Source organism: Colobus angolensis, unplaced genomic scaffold (genome assembly GCF_000951035.1).
Source record: "Colobus angolensis palliatus isolate OR3802 unplaced genomic scaffold, Cang.pa_1.0 Scaffold112, whole genome shotgun sequence".
Taxonomy (NCBI): domain Eukaryota; kingdom Metazoa; phylum Chordata; class Mammalia; order Primates; family Cercopithecidae; genus Colobus; species Colobus angolensis.
The window spans coordinates 3300896-3322197 of record NW_012112253.1 but is presented as its reverse complement, the minus strand read 5'-3'; the positions used below and the strand labels follow the sequence as shown (position 1 = coordinate 3322197).

At 44.4% G+C, this 21302-nt stretch overlaps 1 protein-coding gene across 1 annotated transcript in view; it reads right to left on the bottom strand.

Annotated features, from left to right (window-relative positions):
• Nucleotides 1–860: 860 nt before the first annotated feature.
• The window catches only part of FAM169B (family with sequence similarity 169, member B), a 44576-nt gene continuing 24134 nt past the window's right edge, over nt 861–21302 (bottom strand). Inside the window, exons 6-8 of the mRNA XM_011958196.1 lie at nt 13401–13583; nt 2296–2390; nt 861–980 (exon numbers count right to left, since the gene is read on the bottom strand). Of these exons, the coding sequence (XP_011813586.1) occupies nt 861–980; nt 2296–2390; nt 13401–13583 (398 nt within the window). The remainder of the gene's footprint in view (nt 981–2295; nt 2391–13400; nt 13584–21302) is intronic.

Genomic DNA, 21302 nt, shown 5'->3' with positions numbered 1-21302 from the left:
CTGAGAGCAGGTCCCTGTCTCTGCATCCCAAGTGCGGCCATACACAAGCCACCAGACAGGGCTCCATCAGTATTTGAGAATGGGGAGGTCAATGTCACATTCAAGCCAGGCTGTCATTTTTAGTTGCTTTTACTATCACAAGCTTTTCCACTCAAGGCCACCATATGCTAGAAGCACCATCTGCCCAAATTCCTACCTGGTGCTTCCCATCTAAGTTGATGGCTGAAGCCTGTGCAGAGCCCTCTCTGAGCACCTCCTGTATACCAGGCCAGAAAAGAGCTCCAAATCTGCAGTAGGCACCATCCAGCCCCTGCCCCTGCCCTCAAGGCACTTCTGATGTGGCTGAAGCCTCCCCGGAAAGAACATGTGTCCCCCTGGAAACCTCTTTGGTGTCCGTGGTCTCACAGCAATAGCAAGGCTGGCATGTGCAAACCTGCAATGGGTTTCTACAGCCCAGATGGAATGGGTGTGGCCCCTTCCTGAGCGTCTTTAAACTTCTATAAGGAAAGAGGTACATTCAGTAAAACATCCCTGTGGTTCCGGGGAAGTCCCACCAATTTATCCTGAGAAGCAGAAGCCACATTAGTTTTAACAAGTAAGCTTCTGAAATGTTTAGGAACTATCAACAATTAACTTAGGGAAATATTTCCTCACTGTTGCATGGTGTCGCATGCTGAGCGCAGCATGTTCTCAGGCATTCTAGAGCCTGAGCCCACCTCAGAGGCATGTGGGGCCCGCGGGGTCACTGGCCCCTCAAAGATCCCTGGGGAAGGTGCACTTCCGGCCACACAAGTCTCAGACCCGAATCCTGGGAGCCCAGGCAGGCCTCTGGACCTAGCCCAGATGGGCGTCTGGAGACGTCAGGGACTGGACTTTGTAAGCTTGCCCGGTGTCTGCCCCGCCAGCCCGGCATCCTCCTCTTCCACTCCACACTCTGAATCATTCTTTGTGTCTTCCAATTCTTCTCCACGCATCCTCTCCTGAAGTCAGAAAAGAATCCACAGGCATGCTAATTAAACATGGCAATAGGGTTGTCCCACACAGTCTGGGGCTGGATGTTCAGGACATGCAGGTGTCCTGGTTTGGCTTGTGCCTTCACTTCCTGCTGAGATTCAGAATAGGCCAGGTTCAAACGCCCCAGCCAGCCACGGAGAAATCAGGTTTTGTGCATAAGAGCACATATTTACTGAAAGGAACTGAAGGACAGCCCAGCCTGGGGAGACCAGAGAAAGGGCAGGGAAGGAAGCACTGCTTTCAAAGCTGGCACTCTGTGCTCAAATGTGCAGAATTCCCCCAGGTCCACACCCATGGGCGTTACAGTACCCTGGACACTTCTGCTTCCTCTAACAGAGGTTTAAAAGAAAAGTCAAGGATCAACAGAAATGGCCAAGTACTACGCTCTCTGTTAGTGCCTGTTGGGTCTTAGGTTAGCCCATCTTTCTATGGTGAACCAAAGAAAATGAAAGCCCTCATCTGCCAGATGGCTAGAGCTAATGTCAGACAGGAAGCAGCTTTCTAAAACAATCCAGCACTTACTGGGATATTTTATGCTTTCATTGTTGAATCTTCTATTTCAGAGCAATATATTTTCCAAAATAAGCAGTATTTGTCCATGATGTACAAGTGTGAGTTTAAAGTAATTTTGGACTCTTTAGGGATTTGAGAGCAAAGACCCTTTGGCACCAGAAAATGGACATTTTCACAATACCCTGTGTGGGCAGGAGTCTGGTTTAGCCACAGGAAAACCTAAAATCTTATGAAATACAGAATGACAACAAGCCTGTAAGAAATATTCTTAATATTCCCTCAAGATTCTGTTCTACAGTCACTCTGGATTATACAAAAACCTAATACCTAATTCCACTCCATCCCAGCAATCTGAGCTTTTGCAGTGGAGGAGGAAAGAAAGACAAATTTGTCTTGTTTTTTGTTCTGCTTGACAGACACTGGTCCATGGCAAAATTTGAAATTCAGATTTTTCAATATTTCCTTAACGATGCAAGGTTACGGCCAATTCCCATGTGTTCTGTTCCATTTTGGTTTCGTTAGAGCTTGTCTAGTTTAGAGAAGAGAACCATAAAAAATCTAATTACAAAGGCCTCTCCTCGCAACACCCCCCTCCCATGATAGCCCAGAGATTCTGAGCCTAGACCAAGGCCCCGCTGCCACGAGAAGCCCACAGCCGAGTCATCTAGGAAGCTGCCTGGCAGGTTCAGACCACGGCTTCACTAAGCAAGGACAACCTGATTACTAAGAAAGTGAGAGGTTCATGGGGGTGATATAGTATCACCATACCTTGCTGCTGTCTCCAGGGGCAGACTGTCTGGGTCTGTCATTCTGAGAAGTCCTCGCATGACGGCTCACGTTCTCCTCGGAATTTCCTGGGTGTGCTGCCCTCCCCAAGCAAGAGAAAGAGGGTAAGCAAATGAGGGTGGCTCCCAAGGGGCTGGACAATCAAAAGAGGAAATGGTACACTGGGGACCTTGCAAACGTGTTGATAGCCATGACCCAATTCTATATCCTTTTTTTTTTTTTTTTTTTTTTTTGAGATGGAGTCTCCCTCTGTGGCCCAGGTTGGAGGGCAGTGGCGCCATCTGGGCTCACTGCAACCTCCACCTCCCAGGTTCAAGCGATTCTCCTGCCTCAGCCTCCCAAGCAACTGGGATTACAGATGCCTGCCACCATGCCTGGCTAATTTTTGTACTTTTAGTAGAGATGGGGTTTCACTATGTTGGTCAGGCTGGTCCTGAACTCCTGACCTCAAGTGATCCTCCTGCCTCAGCCTCCCAAAGTGTTAGATCAATTCTATCTTCTTGACCTTCACTTTGCCATTTGCTGCAATGCTCTCCAGAAGACAGGTGTCAGGAGATTCATAGTAATGGTTCCACTCAAGCATTTCTGAGCTGGAATTGTGATCTGTTCTTCCATCAATTCTGGCATTCAAGAGACTCACATTCCCAGTTCTAGTCCTGGATCCTTTTTTTTTTTTTTTTTTTTTTTTTGCTCACTGGTGGTTTTGCTCACAAGAGAGGTCATAATCACCCACGTTCAGTGAGTCTCCCTCCTCTCCTACCAAATTAGTACCGACTTGGAAAGGGATGACTTTCTTGTCCTCCTTTGCACCTCTCCACCCCATGCCCCCAAATCCATATGTGTGTGTGGTGTTCAGATCCCTAAAAAAATACGCAGTTTTGCATTTCAGCTGAAAATACCTATGTAACACATTTTGTTTACTAAAGAACAAATGAATTATTTAGTTGTTATCTATATAAGTAAATTTTTAAATGTATTTACAGAACTGCATAAATTAGCAAAATTTGGTTTGGCAAAATTTAATTGTGGGCACTTAAAAATATCAGCACACTTTAGCTCTCTTGGCCATACAGAGTTTTTATATCACACAGTAGTAGGTGCCCATGTAGTTAGCTGGTAAATGAGTTCAGAAGCCAGGTCAGCCCTATTCACTACTGCATCCCTAACGTCTAGGAAGTGCCTGGCGTGCCTGTAGATGCCCCATTAACAGTTATCGAATGAACAAATAAAGGAATACATGAATGAATGAATGAGAAAATGAAGTAGAAAACCCATTATCAATTTGCCACCTTTCCTAATGTTTTTATGTGTTGTGAGCTATCAAATGTTTACTTGTATTTCATTCCTAATCGAGGTTCATTAAATCTTTAAAAATGACTGCACTAATTTGGAAGCACACCTGGAGGTATCAGAGCCCTAATCACAGTTATCATCCAAGGCTGCAGTAGATTACAATGGCCACTAAGGGGAGCCACACAACCTGTCAAAGAGCAGCATTTGCCAGAAAAAAACACACCCAGTATGGTGGTTTTGCCCCCAGCACTCCCCAGCACACTGCACCACCACAAAATTGCTGTTGCTATTGTACTCTATAATGTATGAGTCACCAGAACAAACTCAAAAAAAAAAAGGTCAGAACTGCAGTTTCCTGGGCATTAAACTTTCAGAAAAGTAGCCCCCGCTTCCCATCTCATATTTTTCACAGTTCTTGATGCAAAGATCCTTCTGGTTTAAAAATTAAATGCAAATAAAAGTATTTGTGGATGACAACTGAATCGATTAAAAATTCAGCTGGAGAAAGAAAGCAAAACTATGACTTATAGATTGAAAAAAAATTAATTTTTAAAGCAGTGGTCAATTATTTCCTGTCCCCAGTAACAATTTTGTAAAAGAACATTTCACTGTTGACATATTCAGTTTCATTCTCTCTGGTAAAGAAACTTAAGGCATGTTTAGGCTGACCGGGAAGTCACATCAGAAGCAATTATGATCCTATTGGTCAAATTTCAAAGGCTTTGTCTGTAACTGAATGTAGGAAGAAAGAAATTTCCCACAAACTCCTTCCCTCAAAAGGTCTGCATAACCTGAAAATATTTTCAGGGCCATTATAAGCTGCAGATATTATCAACAGCCAAGATCGCACAAACTTTTAAAGACCTGGCCCACCAATCAGGCTGCTTCAAAAATAGTCTTTAAAAAAACATTTGCAATGAGCACAAGTTAATTTCCCTTTGAAATGTTGTGAAATGTTCATGCCTTATTTAGAGCAAGAAGCAATTGATTCCACTGGGCTTCTTGCTTACAGTTCTATTTCTATGGCACATAAAATTATAGGATACCTCCAAAATAACTGTCAGGAAAAAGAAAGAACAGATAAAACTTGAAAAAACAGAACAAGTCAAGAAAGTAACTCTAAGAATCACTGACTAATTTAAGACTAACATCCAATTAATGGCCTGAGTTTCCCAGGGAAGAGAAGGTTCCGGAATCTGCATTGTTAGGTGACCCGTAAGAAGTTCTAATCCACTAACACTTGCTGATTTCCATGAAGACAGAAACAGACGAGAAACTGCAGAGCACTGAGCTAATCTGTGATCACATTTGCAGCCCCAACTCACCAACTTGAAAAAAACCTGAGATGTCAGCACTAACTGTCATAATGGTTGCAAGTTGAAGCCGGTTGGCTGAAAACCTTCCTGAGTGAATTAAAACCCTGACTGCGGGCCCTCGAGGGGAAAGAAGATGTGGGTGAAACTGGGAACTAGCCATGATTTATACAGGCAGTGAAAAGACCATAACTTAGAATTTTTTTTTTAATTAAAGAATTTTAGTAATCTAATTATATCCTAATTATAATGATAACCCTTATTCCTTCAAGGGACTCAAGCATGCTTCTGGAACATTCTCTGTGCAAGTCCCCTCATTTGCTGTTTTAAAACGAGAGTTGGTGAATCTCAGAGTGAATTAAAGTGACAGGTTTGGCATCTGACTTCCAGCTCAGTTTCCTCTGCCCAGACCACACTGACTCCCAGCTCTTGAAACAGCCCCAGTGGAATTCTCCAGGAGGAGCCATCTCCCCAATTAGGAGAAAACATCCTCGTCCCTGCTCACCCCTCTGGCCTGTGTGATTTCCACATTTCAATATGCAATACATTTTCTTTTTCCATTCCCAGCCAAGGAACTGAAATATCCAAGCACAGAGGCTGTGCGAGGCCCCACAACCTCATTTGTGAAGCGTGTCCATAAACCCGCACAGCTGGACAGCTCAGTGCCCAGGGACACGACCAGCTTCCCTTCATTCCTCAGTGCCACAGGGCAAGTCACTTAACCGCCTCATTAGGATCACAGCACAGCCCTGCCCTGCCATGCCTCCTTCCTGGGTGCCTGGTCACCCCACTGATATCTGTAAAGATCCATTAAGCCTTCCAGCATAAAAGCAAAACTGATCACTATTATCATCAATAAACTCCAAGGCACACTCACCTGTCAACACCTAAGGTGGATCATTCACCACGTGGAGAGAAAGCCTGGCACCTCGGCTACCTGTCAACTCCTTAATGAGCCACCTGCAGCCGCAGAAATGGCATTTGATGCTAATAGGAGCACTCACTCCAGGAGTGAAGGAGAGCCAGGGCTTTCATTTTGGACAGTTAATTTAAATTAACTGTCCCCCCTCACCTCCCACCCATGGCAGCACCTGCAGCCTGGAGGTGTCTGCTGCCCCAGCCCTGGCCTGGCCTCACCTCTCAGTGCTGAGCTGAGAAGCGCCTGTCATGGGCAGCCGTTACCCACTTGCAAGAAGTGGAAAGTTCACTGTCAAAAAAGCAACTTGGAGTTGGGCACGGTGGCTCATACCTGTAATCCCAGCACTTCGGGAGGCCAAGGAGTGCAAATCACCTGAGGTCAGGAGTTCAAGCCTGGCCAACATGGTGAAACCCCATCTCTACTAAAAATACAAAAATTAGCCAAGTATGGTGTCACATGCCTGTAGTTCCAGCTACTCAAGTGGCTGAGTGAGGCAGGAGAAACCCTTGAATCCAGGAGTCGGAGGTTGCAGTGAGCCAAGATTGCGCCACTCCACTCCAACCTGGGTGACAGAGCCAGACTCTGTCTCAAAAAAAAAAAAAGCAACTTGGAAATCCTGACACTGCAAGCCTGCTTTCCCATCTGACTGTTTAAAGGATTTCCCACCCCCTGCCTCCCCCAGAAACCCACCACCAAAGGCTCTGTTTTCGTGCTTCCTCCACTAAACCCCACTGGCAAACTGCCACTGGGGCACTGTCTCGAGCAACCAGAAACTGAAGACGGAGTGCACATCTGTCAACAGGGAAACAAATGACATCATGTCCATACGACATCATACTATGCTGCTGTGAAAAAGACCGGGCAGCGGTTTTGCAGCACGTTGTCTCTGCGGTGCTGCCATTATGTGTGCAGTCCCCTCAGAGGTGAGGATAGGAGACTCGCATTTCATAGTAAACCCTTTTGAGTTTTCAACCAAGTGCACACATTACCTTTCTTTTTTTTTCTTTTTTTTTTGAGACAGAGTCTCACTCTGTCACCCAGGCTGGAGGGCAGTGGCGCCATCTCAGCTCACTGCAAGCTCCGCCTCCCGAGTTCACATCATTCTCCCACCTCAGCTTCCCGAGTAGCGGGACTACAGACACACACCACCACGCCTCGCTAATTTTGTATTTTTAGTAGAGATGGGGTTTCACCGTGTTAGCCAGGATGGTCTCCATCTCCTGACCTCGTGATCCACCCGCCTCCGCCTCCCAAAGTGCTGGGATTACAGGCGTGAGCCACTGCACCCAGCCACACATTACCTTTCATTACCTGTTCAGAATAGTGTTTTCAACTCATCTTCAGCTAGGCAGAGGAAACTGATCTTCTTATATGTTTCAATAATCTATCTAATTTTAAAAGGGGAGTCCTTTAATCCCAGGGAGCTCCTAACTGCTAAATTGGGGGTGATCTTTTTGAGCAAGAAGGACGGGAAGGTGTGCTTCACTCAGGAGGGGAACGTTGGAGGGTAAGATGTCCCCACCCAGGTCCTGCCCCTCCTTTGTTCTTGCCACAACAGAAATAACATCCACATGGGTCTCATTAGATCATGTAAATCCATACTAGTATTGAGACCAGAAATAACTAGACACGGTGCAGTGTTTCAGTCCTACTCACAGTCTGGAAGCTTTGCCTGGTGAAGTTGAACCTTGAGCCAGACGTTGGTGCGCTGGCCCCAGGCCCCCAGGGGCTCCACCTCCCACAGGCGCCCTCGCTCCTCCGGACAGACCAGCAAGAACTGCCTACAGACTGGGAGAAGGGAACGCAGTGTGAATCAGGAAGTCCCCCAACTCACCCTAGTTCACTCTGCGCCAGCTCTCTGGGTCTCAGACACAGCCCACTCCAGTCCTCTAGCAGCCCTCCACCCCCTGATCTCTGCTGGAATCCCTGCGGCACTCAAACCATTTTTTCACCTGCCTACCATGGACACGCCCACCTCCCTGGCTCCTCCCGGTGAGGAGCTCTCATCTCCATGCTTCCCATCTGCATTCATTTACCACGGCTCCTCTAACAAAACACTGCAGACCGGTTGCTTAAACCAGGAGTCCCCAACCCCTGGGCCACTGACCAGTGCCAGGACGCACAGCAGGAGGTGAGTGGTGGAGGAGTACACAAAGCTTCATCTGTATTTACAGTTGCTCCCATTGCTCATGTTACCACCTGAGCTCTGCCTCCTGTCAGATCAGCGGCAGCATTAGATTCTCATAAGAGCATGGACTCTATCATGAATTTTGCATGCAAGGTTGTGCCCCCTTATGAGAATCTAATGCCTGATGATCTGTCACTGTCTCCCATCACCCCCAGATGGGATCATCTAGTTGCAAGAAAATAAGCTCAGGGCTCCCACTGATTCTACATTATGGTAAGCTGTATAATTATTTCATTATATATTAAAATGCAATAACAATAGAAATAAAGTGCACAATAAATAAATGTAATGTGCTTGAATCATTCTGAAACCAATCCCTTGTCTCTGTCCCATCCATGGAAAAACTGTCTTCCACGAAACCAGTCCCTGGTGCCAAAAAGGTTGGGGACCACTGGTTTAAACAACAGAAATTTATTTCTCACAGTTATGGAGGCTGGACATCCAAGATCAAGGTGGCCCAGGGTTGTTTTCTCCTGAGGCTTCTCTCCTTGGCTTACGAATGGTCATTTTCTCCCTGCATTCTCATACGGCTGTTTCTGTTTGGGTCCATCCTGGTGCCTCTCTTCTTACAAGGACACCAATCATACAGGACTAGGGGCCCACCCTCAGGATTTCATTCAACCTTAATTAACATTTTTAAAGGCCCTATCTCCAAATGTGGTCACACCGAGGGCTTCAACATATGAATTTGAGTGGGGGGCCCAATTCAGTCCTCAGCACCATCCACCTAGGCCACTCTTCATGCACCATCCTTCCTCCCTCCCAAAGAACCTTCAAGCTTATCTTCTGCTCCCTCCTGGATTCCAGGATCCACTCAAGCTTCCCAGACTTTTATGCTCACATTCATGGGTGAACATTTTCACATGGCAATGTCCTGAATCCAGGTGAATGGGAAACTGCTCCTGGTTCTGCAGGTGCCCATGAGGACTCCATTAGGCCCTCTTCTTAACATTTGGGGGGCCCTGGGAAAGAACACAGATGAAAACCTACACAGTGCAATGCTAAGTGCAGGCAGACCTCGGAGATACTGTGTGTTTGGTTCCAGACCACCACAATAAAGCAAATATCACAGTAAAGCAAGTCACGCAAATTTTTTGATTTCCTAGTGCATTCACGTAAAAGTTATGTTTATAGTATACTGTAGTCTAGTAAGCATGCAATAGCATTTTTGTCTAAAAAATACAATGTATGCAGCCGGGCGCGGTGGCTCAAGCCTGTAATCCCAGCACTTTGGGAGGCCGAGACGGGCGGATCACGAGGTTAGGAGATTGAGACCATTCTGGCTAATGTGGTGAAACCCCGTCTCTACTAAAAAAAAAAAAAAAATACAATGTACATACCTTAATTAAAATATATTTTAATGCTAAACAATACTAGTGATCATCTGAGCCTTCAGGGAGTCATAATCTTTGTGCTGGTGGAGGGTCTTGCCTCAAGGTTGATGGCTTCTCAGAGTGGGGTTGCTGTGGCAATTTCTTAAAATAACACAGCAATGAAGTTTCTTCCACTAATTGATTCTTCCTTTCACAACAGATTTCTATGCAGCATGTGATGCTGTTTGACAGCATTTTACCCACAGTAGAACTTCTTTCAAAATTGGAGTTCATCCTCTCAAACTCTGCTGCTGCTGCTTTCTCAGCTAATTTATGGAATATTCTAAATCCTTTGTTGTCATTTCAGCAATGTCCACTGCATCTTCAACAGGAGGAGATTCCAACTCGAGAACCCACTTTCTTTGCTCATGCGTAAGAAGCAACTCTTCAACTGTTCAAGTTTAATCATGAGATTGCAGCAATTCAGTCCCATCTTCAGGCTCCACTTCTAATTCTAGTTCTCTCTTTATTTCCACCACATCTGTAGCGACTTCCTTTGCTGAAGTCTTGTACTCCTCCCTCAAAGTTATCCATGAGAGTTGGAATCAACTTTTTCCAAACTCCTATGAATGTGGATATTTTGACCTTCCATGATTCATGAGTGTTCTTGAGTTTCTTACTGGCATCTAGAATGGTGAATCCTTTCCAGAAGGTTTTCAGTGTACTTTGCCCAGAACCATCAGAGGAATCACTATCTATGGAAGTCTTAGGAAGTGTATTTCTTAAATAAGACTCAAAAGCTGAAATTATTCCTTGATCCACAGAATGGATATTATGTTAGCAGGCGTGGAAACAACATTAATCTCTTCGTACATCTTCATCAGAGCTCTTGGATAACCAGGTACATTGTCAATGAGCAATAATATTTTGAGAGGAATCTTTTGTTCTGAGCAGTAGGTCTCAACTGTGGGCTTAAATTATTCAATAAACCATGCTGTAAACAGACGTGTTGTCATCCAGACACTGTTGTTCCATTTCTAGAGCACAGACAGAAAAGATCTGGCATAATTCTTAAGGGCCTTAGGATTTTCAGACCAGTAAATGAGGATTGACTTCAGTTGAAGGCCACCAGCTACATCAACCCCTAACAAGAGACCTGTCCTTTGAAGCTTTGAGGCCAGGCACCGACTTCTCTTCTCTAGCTATGAAAATCCTAGATGGCATGTTCTTCCAGTAAAAGGCGGTTGCACCTACACTGAAAATCTGTTGTGTAGTGTAGCCATCTTTATCAACGATCTGAGCTAGATCTTGCAGATAACTTGCTGTAGCTTCTGTATCAGCACTTGCTGCTTCACCTTGCACTTTTATGTTATGGAGACGGCTTCTTTCCTCAAACTTCATAAGCCAACCTCTGCTAGCTTCAAACATTTCTTCTGCAGCTTGCTCAAATCTCTCAGCCTTCATAGAATTGAAGAGAGTTAGGGCCTTGCTCTGGGTTAGGCTTTGACTTAAGGCAGTGTTGTGGCTGGTTTGATCTTCTATCTAGACCACTAAAACTTTCTCCCTATCAGCAATAAGGCTGCTTTACTTTCTTATCATTTGTGTGTTCACTAGAGTAGAACTTTTCATTCCCTTTAAGAATTCTTCCTTTGCATTCACAACTTGGCTACCTGGCGCAAGAGGCCTAGCGTTCAGCATACCTCAGCTTTTGACATGCCTTCCTTGCTAAGCTTAGTCATTTCTAGCTTTTGATTTAAAGTGAAAGCCATGTGACTCTTCCATTCACTTGAACATTCAGAGGCCATTGTAGGGTTATTAATTGGCCTAATTTCAATATTGTTGTGTCTCATGGAATAGGAAGAAAAGGAAGGAACAGCTGATCGGAAGCGGAGTCAGAACAGGCTCATGTATCGATTAAGTTCACTGACTTACACAGGCATGGTTTGTGGTGCCCCCAATTGATGTTATAACAATTATAACATCAAATATCACTGATCACAGATCACCATGACAGATATAATAATAATGAAGAAGTTTGAAATATTGTGAAAATTACCAAAACATGACACAGAGACATGAAGTGATACCATGCTGTTGGAAAAATATCCCTGATAGACTTGCTTGAAGCAGGGCTGCCACAGCCTTCAAAATGTAAAACATGCAGCATCTGCAAAGTGCAATCAAGGGAAGAGCAGTGAAATGAGGAATGCCTGTCTTCCAAAGGTACAAACCAAGTTAGCAAAGTGCTATATATGACACGTTCTGCCCTCCTATCTTGACAAATATAACTTCCTAACAACAGGAGAAGCTCGTTTCAAATTTAGAATTCTTGGACTCCTTGGAGTGTTGCACCAGAATGTGGCAATACCAAGCGAGCTGGCCCCCAGCCGGCAGTCCACCCCCTTCTCCTCCCACCCCAGCCCCCAATACCTCACGGGGCCTGTGAGTACAAATGTGGCCGTCCTCCCTACATGCCATCCACAGCCCCCCAGGAGCCGCCCCTGGGCTCTGAGGATGTGCAAACTGGCGGCATGGTCCACCCTCATGAGCACAGACCCAGGGATGAGGTCCACTCAGGCCCACAGTGGCCACTGGCAGGAATCCTGGGGTACTGGCACCCTGAGCCAGTTTAGAAGGAGCAGCATGAGCCAGGTAGGCACCTTCTCTTGGGCCCACGGAGCCCTCGCCCCCTGGAGGGAGATGCAGTTGAAAGAAGGCTCAAAGCATGGGGCCCAGGACTCCTGCCAGAGTCCCTCCTTCCAGTTGGAAGGCATCACTGAATTCAAATAAAAACCTGACAGGCACACCTGGGTGGCTGAAGCCCAGAGAGAAGTAGCGTGAGTCAGAATCAGCACATTCAGATCTTTCTTTGCAGGTAAAGACAGTGGAAGGATGAGAGGGATCACAAGGCCCTACAGGGTCTCAGCAAGGCTGGCCCAGGATCAGCAGTCAGCCCTTAGCCTTGGAGCCCACTGTTCCTTTGAGTAAAAGGCTCTCTTCCACTCCCTTGCTAAAGCTTCCTAAAACCCTGAGGTGGCCTGCACCTGAAGCAAGAAGGAGGTGGGGGGCCCGGAAGGACATGGGTATGGACAGAGGACCAGCTGCCTGGGCCCCCGAATGCTCCTGTACCTGAGAGTGAGCTACATGATGCAGGAAGCCTGGAGCACTCTTGCAGAAATTCAAGGCTCTTCAGAGTTTTAACAACAGGCTAAGAGTTTGAAAATACAAAGAAACAGCCAGACCTACTTGGGGAAAAGTATGTTTTTACCTGCTTTTCTTTATGACTTCACAGCAACGGAAGCTTCCTTGCCTTTCCTAACTGTTCTCTCCTATCCCTTGAGCCAGAAAGACGCCAGAAACTGCATACTAAGCATTCAAAAACCACTGCACACCAAGAACAGAGGCAGGGCACAAAGTAGGGTGTGTGTGCTTCATGGGGGAGAAGGGGACTCAGAGACATGCTCTCCAGAGCCTCCCACCCTCGTCACCTTAGAGTGTGATGTTTCACATCAGAGCTGTTTCATCCTCCTCTGGCAAACGTGGATAAAGAATATGGGAGGGAGGTGTCTTGTGCGTAGAGAGCTACAGAGGTGCTGGAAAGCTGAGTCCATTCAGAGCTTGTCTTTCTACCCGGTCCCTGCCTTCCCTTCAGCTCCTGGGCTCTCCCGTGGCTTCTAGTTCAAAGGACAAAGTGAGGAACTACAGGCATCAAGTGAAATAGCAAAGGCACTCCAAAGCCCCGCAGCCCGCAGCATGGCGGTAGCTCTCCGGATTCCCTTCTCTCTGAGCTCATTGATTTGTTTGTGATTGTTTCTGAATCCAATTATTTTCTAGCTTGGGAGAAGTTCACTTCTTGTGATCAAACATGAAGTCTCAGTTTATGCTGCAGCAACCAGAGATTTCTCAGAAAGAAAGAAAACCCCACGAGCGTGCTGCCAAGTGGAGGCCTGCATCTGCCCATGAGGGCTCCCCAGGGCCTCCCCCTGCAGAATCCTCCAGAATGCACATGTGTTATCCATCACCGTTACCCAAATGCTTCTGTAAGACACAAGGGGTTTTACCTTGGTACATGGCAGGAGACATCAGGTAGCTGGCCCCCAGGGCCTCGTCCTCTGGGAATGTCTCACAGAAGTCCCGCAGCATGGTTGTTCCCAAGCCTTGGCGCCAGTGTTTCCTCCTGATGAACACAGTGTCAAAGACGGGCAGCAGGGAGCATGCACCAGTGCCATCACCACACAGGCTGCCTGTAGAGAAAGAAAGAGACAGACACTGTCCCCTGGGCTCACGGCTGACCCACTAGGATCCTGTAGGGCCCCTGCACAGCCAGAGTCATGGGTACCTCCTGGAAACATGGTCAGTTTCACAAGCTAAACAAGTGATGCTAAAATAGCAGATCATTCTCCAGTTGACTGATCAGCTTTCTTTACAAACTCACATGATACAAGACCACTGGACTGAAATGAAAGGTGAACCTGGGAGACTAAGCAGAGTGAGGCCACTCAGGCAGCACCCTCCTCAGATTCCTCCCTTCACTGCACACAGTTCAATAAGACCCTTGGAGCCAATCAGGAGTATCTGGCAACGTCAACCATCTCCCTGCAGAAGTGAAACCTGAAGAGACCAATTCAACCCATCTCTAGGGTACGCACTTGTTTCAGTAACTCTAGCAAGGGCTCACCATGTCCAATTATAGCAAAATGCACTTACCCCAAATAGACGCAGCACCAGGCCCTGCTTCTCATGAAATATTGATGGCCCTGCTGCAGCAGAGCAAGAGAGGTGACAATTGGCACCCTCCCCACTTTTCACCCACAACTTAACTGTATTGCAACCAAGGTCAACACCAGCACAGTTGCCATTTCTGCACTGAGAACGTGGCCTTTCAGCGAGGCATCCCTGTCATCACCCTAACTAGAACACCAATTCTACATTGAGCCTACTAGCTCTCCTTCCTCACCTCTAAACTGCACAGGTGCCCATGCTCTAGATGCAATGGAAGAAGAAAACAAATAAGGAGCATTTTCAGCTCCTGTTGGGAGTGGTGGTATTTGTCCCTGCCAAGATTCAGAAGTGGATAATTTCCCAAACAAACAAACAAACAAAAATATGACTCAGATTTTAATCAGCCAGACTGAACTGCAAAGATACACACTCCCATGGTGAACTGTTTGCAAAAATGGCCAAGATTACTTCCTTCCTATGGCCATGCCCCTTTGCATTTGATTTTGAAGCTCCTCCCATCAAGAGATGGGATCGATTTCCCCTCACCTTTAATTCCAGCTGGCCTTGTGACTCACTTTGGTCAACAGAATGAGGCAGAGTGACAGCACCACCACTCTAAGCCTAGGTCTCCTGAGGTCCAGTGGCCTGTGTTCTCTCTCGGATCCCTGCAACACACCACAAAAGCAAGCCCAGGATAACCTGCTACCATGAAAGGAATATGGCCCAGGCACTGCTGTGGTCCCAGTCAATGTCTAGCCAGCCCCAAGCAGCAGAGCCACCTGACAGGCAGGTCACCATGGATACACAGCAAGCCCAGCTAGACTAGAAAACCACCCAGCAGAGCTCAGCCTAAAATGCCAACCAAAATAATTGTTAGCTAAATAAGCAGTTACTATTTCATACCAAAAATGAATTTAAAAATAAATAATCTATGGTCAGTAAGGAAGTTCATTTCTCTTGAGACAGTAACTATAAAATATTTGGGATTTCAACCTTGATGCGCTTGAGATGACAGTACCAACTTGCTTGCAATTATATTTTTTCAATATATAGAAGACAAGAGCAATGTTCTTGTAACTGTGAAGTCTTCCAAAACTAAAAAGGTTTAATATTAAATAAAGATGCAATTTAATTTACAGTAGCATTAAAAAGAAGTAAATAATTAAGAGTATGTTTAAGAAAAGAATTGCATTGAACACTGAAAACTACAAGACATTGTTGAGAGAAAGTAAAGAAGATCTAAATAAATGAAGAGAAATTCCATGTTCTTGGACTGGATGACTCAATTCTTAAGATAATTCTTCTCAAAATGATCTGTAAACTCAATGCTAGCTCTATCAAAATCCTCTTTGTAATTCTACAATTAAGCATATGAAAGGATGCTCCACATCATATGTTATTAGGAAATCACAAAATTTAAACAATGAGATGCCACTACACACCTATTAGAATAGCCAAATTCTCTTTTTTCGAGATGCAGTTTTGCTCTTGTTGCCCAGGCTGGAATGCAATGGTGTGATCTTAGCTCACTGCAACCTCCACCTCCTGGGTTCAAGCGATTCTCCTGCCTCAGTCTCCCAAGTAGCTGAGATTACAGGCATGTGCCACCATGCCCAGCTAATTTTTGTATTTTTAGTAGAGACAGGGTTTTGCCATGTTGGCCAGGCTGGTCTCAAACTCCTGACCTCAGGTGATCCGCCTGCCTTGGCCTCCCAAAACGCTGGGATTACAGGCATAAGCCACCATGCCCAGCCTAGAATAGCCAAATTCTTGAACACCACCAACAACAAATGCTGGTGAGGATGTGGAACAACAGGAACTCTCATTCATTGCTTGTCAGAATACAAAAGGGTGCAGCCACTTTGGAAGGCATTTTGGCAGTTTCTTACAGAACTAAACATACTCTTACCTTATGATTCAGCAATCACACTCCTTGGTATTTACTCAACAGAACTGAAAACCATGTTCACACGAAAACCTGCACACAAATATTTATTGCAGCTTTATTCATAATTACTAAAACTTAGAAGCAACCAGGATGTACTTCAGACTGTGAGTGGATAAACAAACTGTGGCTCATCCAGTCAATGTAACATTATTCCGCACTAAAAAGAAATGAGTTATTACTACACAAAGATATAGAAAAACCATAAGGGCATATTACTAAGTGAAAGAAGCTAACTGAACAATGACATTCCATTGGATTCCAACTACAGTAATGTGCTTCATAAAGTCGTTTTGGTCAACAATGGACCACATGTGTAGTGGAGGTCCCATAAGAATAAAATACAGCTGAAAAATTCCTGTTGCCTAGTGATAGTCATAGGCACCATAAAGTCGTAATGCAACACATTATTCATGTGTTTGCTGCGATGCTGGGGTAAAAAAACATACCACACTGCCAGTTGTATAAAAGTCTAGCACATACAGGCCAGGCACAGTGGCTCACACCTGTAATCCCAGTACTTTGGGAGGCCGGAGCAGGTGGATCACTTGAGGTCAGGAGTTTGAGACCAACATGGCCAACATAGTGAAATCCCGTCTCTACCAAAAATATAAAAAATTAGCCAGGTGTGGTGGCGTGCACCTGAAATCTCATCTACTCAGGAGGCTGAGGCAGGAGAATTGCTTGAACCCAGGGAGCAGAGATTACAGTGAGCCGAGATTGCACCACTGCACTCCAGCCTGGGCAAGAGAGCAAGCCTCTGTCTCAAAAAAAAAAAAAAAAAGTCTAGCATGTACAATTATGCACAGTACATAATACCCAATAATGATAATAAATGACTGATACTGGTTTATGTATTTACTATACTATATTTTTTATTGTCATTTTACAGTGTACACCTTCTACTCATTAAAACAACAAAATTAACTGTAAAGCAGCCTCAGGCAGATCCTATAGGAGGTATTCCAGAAGAAGGCACTGTTATCCTAGGAGATGATAGCTCCATGTGTGTTACTGCCCCTGAAGACCTTCCAGTGGGACAAGATGTGGAAGTGGAAGACAGTGATATTGACAATCCTGACCCTGAGTAGGCCTAGGCTAACGAGTGTGTTTGTCTCTGTGTTTTTAACAAAAAAAGTTTTTAAACTTTAAAAAAAAATTTTGTAATTAAAGCTTAAGAATAAGAAAATATTTATGTATAGCTGCATGATGTATTTATGTTTTAGCCAAGTGTTATTATGAGTCAAAAATTTAAAAAAATTAAAAAGGTTTTGTAAAGTAAAAAGGTTACAGTAAGCTACAGTTCATTTATTATTGAAGAAAACTATACAGTAAGCTACAGTTCATTTATTACTGTAGACATTTAGTGTAACCTAAGTGTACAATGTTTCTAAAGTGTACAGTAGTACATAGTACTGTCCTAGGCCTTCACATTCACTCACCACTCACTTACTCCCTGACTCGCCCAGAGCAACTTCCAGTCCTGCAAGCTCCACTCATGTTAAGTACTCTACACAAGCATACTGTTTTTAAATCTCTTTACTGTACCTTTTCTATATTTACATATGTTTAGATATACAAATACTTACCATTGTGTTACAATCACCTCCAGTAATCAGTACAGTAACAAGCTATACAGGTTTGTAGCCTAGAGACGACAGGCCATACTCGACAACCTAGCAGTGCAGGACACTCTGCCATGGAGTCTTATGTGAATACATTCTATCATGTTCACACAATGATGCAGTTGCCTAACAGTGCATTCCTCAAAATATATCCCTATGGTTAAGTGACAAATGACCGTATATTACATTCTGGAAAAGGCAAAACTAGGGAGGCATAGTGACTGGGCACAGTGGCTCACATCTGTAATTCCAGCACTTTGGAAAGCCAAGGTGGGCGATTACCTGAGGTCAGGAGTTCGAGACCAGCTTGGTCAACATGACGAAACCCTGTCTCTACTAAAAATACAAAAAAATGAGCCAGGCAAGGTGGCTCATGCCTGTAATCCCAGCTACTTGGGAGGCTGAGACATGAGAATTGCTTGAATCGAGGAGGTGGAGGTTGCAGTGAGCTGACATCATGCCACTGCATTATAGCCTGGGTGACAAGAGTGAGACCCCATCTCAAAAAAAAAAAGAAAAAAAGATCTGTGGTTACCAGGGCTAGGAGTAAGAAGGATGAATAGGCAGAGTACAGAGGATTTTTAGGCAGTGAAACTACCCTCTGTGATATTACAACAGTGGACACATGCCATTAAACATTTATCACAACCCATAGAAGGTGCAACACGGAGTAAGCCCTGATGTGAACTATGAACTTTAGTTAATGATAATCTATTTCTATAGGCTGAACCTTGTGTCTCCAACATTTGCAAACCCACAGTACCTCAGAAGATATTTTCTTTGGAGATCTTTGGAGATAAGGCCTTTAAAAGAGGTCATGAAGCTAAAAAGGAAGCCATTAGGGTATGCACCAGTCCAACCTTCTCACAGGGACTAGTGTCCCTATAAGAAGAAATCTGGACCCACAGAAAGACACCAGCAATACTCAAGCAGAGAAAAGACCAAGTATGGACATAGTGAGAAGGCAGCCATCTGCAAGCCAAGGAGAGAGAGGCCTCTGAAGAAAATAAGCCTTCTGACACCCTGACCTAGAACTTCTAGCCTCCATAACTGTGAGAAAATTAATTTCTGTTGTTTAAGCCAGCAGTCCCCAACCTTTTTGGCACCAGGAACCAGTTTCATGGAAGATAATTTTTCCATGGACCGGGAAAGGGAGGGGATGGTTTCAGGATGATTCAAGTGCATTACATTTATTGTGCACTTTATTTATATTATTATAGTGTAATATATAATGGAATAATTATACAACTCACCATAATGTAGAATCAGTGGGAGTCCTGAGCTTGTTTTCTTGCAACTAGATGGTCCCATCTGGGGGTGAGGAGAGACAGTGACAGATCATCAGGCATTAGATTCTCATAAGGTGAGCACAACCTAGATCCCTCACATGTGAAGTTCACAGCAGGGTCCGCACTCTTATGAGAATCTGATGCTGCCACTGATCTGACAGGAGGCAGAGCTCAGGTGGTAACGTGAACAATGGGAGTGACTGTAAATACAGATGAAACTTCACTCACTCGCCCACCACTCACCTCCTGTTGTTCAGCCCAGCTCCTAACAGGCCACGGACGAGTACCGGTCCATGGCCTAGGGACTGGGGTCCCCTAGTTTAAGCCACCCAGTCTGTGGTCTTTTGTTATGGAAGCCCTAGAAAACTAATGCATATGTCAATATTGGCTCGTCAATTGTAACAAATGTACCTCACTAACCCAATATGTTAATAATAGGGGAAACCGTTGGGGAAGGGGATACAGAGGAACTCTATACTTGCAGTCCAATTTTTCAATAAATCTAAAAACTGTTCTAAAAATAAAGTCTATTCATATTTTTAAGTGTATTAGGTATTTTATAAAGTGAGGTTGGACCCTTACATCACACACAAAAAATGATTCAAAATGGATCATAGACATGAATGTAAGAGCTAAAACTATAAAGCTTTTAGAAAAAGTAAAACTCTTCCCAACCTTGGGTTAGGCAAAGAGTTCTTAGATTCAACACCAAAAATACAATCAATTGACAAACCTAACTTCGTCAATGTTTTAAATGTTTTGTTTCAAAAGACACCACTGGGAAACATGGCAGACGGGAGGCAGGACTAGATTACAGCTCTGACTGGGACAGACAGAGCAACATGTGGAGGTTTGCATTGTTAATTTCTGCTCCAGAACAATTGCAGGAATAAATCAGGAAACCTGAGAGGACCCACAGACTCCCTGAAGGAAGCAGATTGCTCCTGCAGGACCCGGGAGACACCCCAAATACTGTGCTGGTATCCACGACTGAGAGACCCACAGATGGTTCACATCACAGGACTCTGCAGACAACCCCCGGTACCAGCTGGAGCCTGGTAGACTTGCTGGGTGACTAGATCCAGAAAAGAAATAACAATCACTACAGCTCGGCTCTCAGGAAGCCACATCCATAGGAATAGGAGGAAAGTACTACATCAAGGGAACACCCTGTGGGACAAAACAAACCTTCAGCCCTAGCCCTTCCCTCTGACAGAGGCTACCCAAATGAGAAGAAACCAATTCTAGTAATGTGACAAAATAAGGTTCTTTAATACCTCCAAAAAATCACACTAGCTCACCAGCAACGGACCCAAACAGAGAAGAAATCCCTGATTTACCTGAAAAAGAATTTAGGAGGTTAGTTATTAAGCTAATCAGGGAGGCACCAGAGAAAGACAAAGACCATTGTAAGGAAATCCAAAAAAAATGATACAAGAAGTGAAGGCAGGAAACAGGTATTCAAGGAAATAGCATTAAAAAAAATTGAAACTCCAGGAAACAATGGACACACTTATAGAATGCAAAATGGTCTGGAAAGTCTCAGCAATAGAATTGAACAAGGAGAAGAAAGAAATTCAGAGCTCAAAGACAAGGTCTTCAAATTAACCCAATCCATCAAGACAAAGAAAAAATAATAAGAAAATATGAACAAAGCCTCCAAGAAATCTGGGATTATGTTAAATGACCAAACCTAAGAATATTCAGTGTTCCTGAGGAAGAAGACAAATCTAAAAGTTTGGAAAACATATTTGGGGAAATAATTGAGGAAAACTTCCCCAGTCTTGCTAGAGACCTAGACATCCAAATACAAGAACCACAAAGAACATCTGGGAAATTCATCACAAAAAGATCATCACCTAGGCACATTGTCATCAGGTTATCTAAAGTTAAGACAAAGGAAAGAATCTTTAAAACTGTCAGACAAAAGCACCAGGTAACCTATAAAAGAAAACCTATCAGATTAACAGCAGATTTCTCTGTAGAAACCCTACAAGCTAGAAGAGTTTAGGGCCCTATCTTCAGTCTCCTCAAACAAAACAATTAGCCAAGAAATTTGTACCCAGTGAAACTAACCTTAATGTATGAAGGAACGATAGTCTTTTTCAGTCAATCAAATGCCGAGAGAATTCGCCACTACCAAGCCACCACCACAATAACTGCTAAAAGGAGCTCTAAATCTTGAAACAAATCCTGGAAACACAACAAAACAGAACCTCTTTAAAGCATAAATCTCACAGGACCTATAAAACAAAAATACAATTTAAAAAACAAAAACAAAAAACCAAGGTATACAGCAACAAACAGCATGACGAATGGAATGGTACCTCATATCTCAACACTAACATTGAATGTAAATGGCCTAAATCATCCACTTAAAAG